General features: G+C 42.1%; 1 protein-coding gene across 8 annotated transcripts in view; it reads right to left on the bottom strand.

Moving 5' to 3' along the window:
• The window catches only part of LOC100334269 (receptor-type tyrosine-protein phosphatase mu), a 340,509-nt gene extending 338,526 nt beyond the window's left edge, over positions 1-1,983 (bottom strand). For all 8 annotated transcript variants that reach the window (XM_073932228.1, XM_073932230.1, XM_073932232.1 and 5 more), the window contains exon 1: positions 1,795-1,983. In XM_073932228.1, the coding sequence (XP_073788329.1) occupies positions 1,795-1,870 (76 nt within the window). In that variant the 5' untranslated portion in view covers positions 1,871-1,983. The remainder of the gene's footprint in view (positions 1-1,794) is intronic.
• Between the last annotated feature and the right edge of the window lie 3,017 nt (positions 1,984-5,000).

Here is a 5,000-nt window from a genome sequence, read left to right as displayed (position 1 = left end):
TTAATTCCAGGACAGAAGTCGTTTATCGCTTTAAATGTTTACCCATGTCACCCTAAAATGATAGCCATAAGCCAATGACAGCCATAATAGTTTTTTAATCCTACTAAGGGAGTCAATGGTTACCAGTTTCCAACATTCTTCAAAATATCTTCATTTGTGAAAAATAAACTCAAACAGGCTTGGAAAAGAATAAGGTGTGAATCCACTCGAGTAAACGATGACTACACTTTCATCTCTGGGTGAACTGTCTCTTTAAGAAACTAGCTGATCGATCCTATTGATCTGCTCATATACGTGTCCGATCAGAGTTACAGAAGTGTGTGTTTAATAAAGAGCAGCGCAGCTGTGATGTAAATCAGAGAGCCTCGATGTACATAACCTGCGTAAACACAGTCAGCGAGTGAGCCATGCTGCCCCCTGCCGGACAACAGAGGAACTGCAACACACACACACACACACACACACACACACACACACACACACAAACACACACTTTCACACACTGTATAAAAACAGCATACGGAAACTTGAAAAATGTTTTGCACAAATGCAATGACTAACTGTAATGTTGTATAACCGAACTGCAATGTCCAAACACAGCACACTCATGAGCAATGGACATGTGATTAAATGCACATCATCCTCTAGAAGTAATGCAACTGAACTAATAATTCCACATATAAAGCAATGCTAAAAACTCCCAGTGACACCGCAGCCTGTACATTATGCATCCGCGTATCGATTGAAACGTCACTAATGTCCCCTATTAGAGCGCACAGAGGAAAATCTATCCCTCACACAGCTAAAACAACCCTTTTAAAGTGCGTTTCGCGTCCCTTTGGGCTACAAAACAATCACTGACTGCGAATCTGAGTTGCATTTCAACTGATGAGTTGCATCCAAATTGCGTGCACTGAATCTCTACATCACAAGCAGACCCGAACACAACTATAAAGCGCTTTGAGTGGAACGCAATGCAAATATTACATTCTCAAATAAACTGGACAAACTCGACCATTGAGTTAATTGTTTAATTAAAATCCATCTGCATTTTTTAGCACAACTGCAGGGTTTGTCCATATTTGAGCCAACGCAGGGTTCATGAACACCCCAGCGGTTTTTATTTGTGCATATGCATGTACTTACTCAAGTGTGATGGAGAGATCATCCATCCTAAGAAAGCAAAATAAACAATGCACAACAATCTTCTGAATCTCCAGAAAGAGAAAAGTTTAAATAAAGAAAATAATGCCTTCGGTCAGTTGGAGAGAGCCGCATTACCTCCATTAATAAATCAATCCAGCGTGTTTCATTAGACAAATCCATAAAGAGTGAAGCAAATCATTATCACACACACACACACGGCCACATTCCCAGACTCACACACACTCTCAACACTGGTTAAAGTTCTCTTTTAAAGCAAGCATTGCGCTCTTAAAATGCTGGGCTTTCGTAAAGTTACCCCAACGCTGGCTCAACCACAAACAGACCAAACCAAAGTGCAATTTAAATTGAAAATAAAACACTCCAGCGCTGGGTCTGTCCATATTTGACCCAACGCTGGGTTCGTATCCGACCCAAACAACCCATCATTGTTTAGCACAGAGCTGTTCAGTTCACAAACAGGTGCTTTCGCTATGTCCGCTCCGGTGTTTCCAGCATCGGGTTCGCGGTGATGTTTCTAAACCCGCGCGCGTGCCCGGAGCCCGTGATTACCGTGATTCCATCAAACTTTACCAGACTCCAAACAATCACGCGATCCGGTGCAACTCCGGTTAATCCGCTTGATCTTACCTTTGAACACCTGCGCGCTGGCGGACAGCAGCAGGACGGCCAAGGCGGCGGAGATGCGCGGTAAAAGTTTGTCCATGCTGGCGGTGTCGGTGCGGGAGCCGGTGTGGGTCTGTGCCCGCCGGCCGAACTCTGAGCAGCGGCGGCTTCTGGAGCAGCTCTGCTCGGGCTCCTGTGGAAGTGTTGCTCCGCGCTCCCGGAGACGCGCGCGTGTGACTGTGTGTGTGCGTGCGTGCGCGCGCGCCTGTGTGTGTGTGTGGCGGGCGTCAGAGTGAGTTGTGGATTACCGGGCGGATCTGCTCTCCGGTAGAGGGTGTGCGGGAGCTTTGACTGTTTCACTGTGTCGCGCTGAGAGAACTGTCTGTCTGTCTGTCCGTCCGTCTGTCTGTCTGTCTGTCTGTCTGTCTGTCTGTCTGTCTGTCTGTCTGTCTGAGAAATGCTGGTTTCTATTGACCCAATTTTAGTAAAAATATGAAGAGAAAAGCATTGGGTTATTTTCTTTCTATTTAATTTAAATGACACGTTTAAACCCAATGGCTTTAGAGTGTGGAACAAGCAAGAATATTCTATGTATTTTTTTAAATCAGTCAATCAATCAATAAATCAACCCAAATTTGGGTCAGTATAAACGTTTTTCATGAATCTTTCAAACTAAATTTTAGCCAAATTTGCAACGATCAGTCAAATATGGATCAAATGGGTCTTGTCCATTCAATTAATTTCATTTTCTTGTTCCTTTATTAATCCGGGGTCACCACAGCAGAATGAACCACCAACTTATCCAGCAAGTTTTTTTACGCAGTGTATGCCCTTCCAGCCGCAACCCATCTCTGGGAAACATCCACACACACACTCATACACTATGGACAATTTAGCCTACCCAATTCACCTGTACTGCATGTCTTTGGACTGTGGGGGAAACCGGAGCACCCGGAGGAAATCCACGCGAAGGCAGGGAGAACATGCAAACTCCACACAGAAACGCCAACTGAGCCGAGGTCGAACTTGTGACCCAGCAACCTTCTTGCTGTGAGGCGACAGCACTACCTACTGCGCCACTGCCTCGCCTCTTTTCCATTCAATTAAAGTTAATTTACACTTTGTAGTCCATATTTGACCCAACATTGGGTTAAAACAACCCAGCATTTTTTAGATCGTGGTTCAAAACAAGCCAGTATTTCTGATGTATTGCCTGTCCTTACCAATCAATCAATAAACACTCACTCGTCCATTTTCTTATGTGTTTTTGTTTTCAATTCAGCTTTAATTGTGTAGCGCTTTTACAATGTAGATTGTGTCAAAGCAGCTGAACACAGAAGAAAATTGTCCGTCTTGTCCGTCTGTCTGTCCAATTTACTTTGATCTTCTTAGTCCCTGTATTTATCAGGGATCGCCACAGTGGACTGAACTGCCAATTTTTTCAGCATATGTTTTACACAGCAGATGCCCTTCCAGCTGCAACCCAACACTGGGAAACACCCATACACTTTTGCATTCACACACACATACACTACGGCCAGTGTAGTTGATCAGTTCCCCTATAGCGCATGTGTTTGGACTGTGGGGGAAACCAGAGCACCCGGAGGAAACCCACGCCAACACGGGGAGAACATGCAAACTCCACACAGAAATACCAACTGACCCAGCCGAGACTATCTGTCTGTCTGTCTGTCTGTCTGTCTATCGGTCTATCTATTTGTCTGTATTTCGGTCCGTCTATCCATCCATCTCTCTGTCTATCCATCTATCCATATGTTAGTCTGTCAGTCTATCCATCTATTCGTCTATCAATCTATCAATTATCTATCTATCTATCTATCTATCTATCTATCTATCTATCTATCTATCTATCTATCTATCTATCTATCTATCTATCTGTCTGTCTGTCTGTCTGTCTGTCTGTCTGTCTGTCTGTCTGTCTGTCTGTCTGTCTGTCTGTCTGTCTGTCTGTCTGTCTGTCTTTAGTTGGTTTCACTGATGAATCTTCTTTCAGAAAGTCTCAGTCTGAGAGTGAGAGTGGTCTAGTAGAGAGCAGTGGCAGAATGCTCTGGCGTTCAGCAGCTCTTCATTCCTGCAATTCAATTAAAAGATAATCTGCTTTAATGTCGTTTGCTTTAATGTATTCTTCTCTGACTGCTGGACACGTCACATGACTCATTATTTGCTGGAAACATATGATCTTATGCCGTGTGTGCATACAGAGTTACAAACACACGCACACACACACAAACTACATTAGAGAACACATACATGAACATTAATGCGCGCGCACACACACAAATGCACATGCCTACACACACTGACACAAACATAAGCACACACAACATCACATGATCACAACCAAGTGTACACACACACAAATGCAATTATACGCACACACAAATGAACATGCATGTGTACACAAACACACACACATGTATATATATATATATATATATATATATATATATATATATATATATATATATATATATATATATATATATATATATATATGTGTGTGTGTGTACATATATATATATATATATATATATATATATATATATATATATATATATATATATATATATATATATATATATATATATATATGACCTCACACAAGTAAACACACAAACACACATGCAAGCATACACATACACAAACAAGCACAAACAAACACACGCACACGCATAAACAGAACACACAAGCGCAAATGAACAGACACACATTCATGCAAACAAATGCACACAAAAAACACTCATAAAGACACAATTGGGCATGACTATACACATGTACACATGCATAAACGCGCATACAGAAGTACACACACACACACACACACACACAAGCAAGTAAGCACACACACACACATGCCAGTGTAAACACAAAGGCAAAAACAAACATTCAAACACACACACACATACTTAAATGCACATGCCGATACACACACACACACACAAACACACACTAGAGAACACATACATAAACAGAAATGCACACACACACACACACACACACACACACACACACACACACACACACACACACACACATTACATTACATTAGAGAACACAAGCATGAGTATAAACATGCACACACACACACACACACACACCAGTGTAAACACAAAGGCAAAAACAAACATTCAAACACACACACACACACACATACTTAAATGCACATGCCGATACACACACACACACACACACACACACGCACACACACA

This window comes from Danio rerio, chromosome 2, assembly GCF_049306965.1.
Source record: "Danio rerio strain Tuebingen ecotype United States chromosome 2, GRCz12tu, whole genome shotgun sequence".
NCBI lineage: Eukaryota > Metazoa > Chordata > Actinopteri > Cypriniformes > Danionidae > Danio > Danio rerio.
Note: the sequence above shows the minus strand (reverse complement) of the source record. Positions and strands in the feature narration are given on the sequence as shown.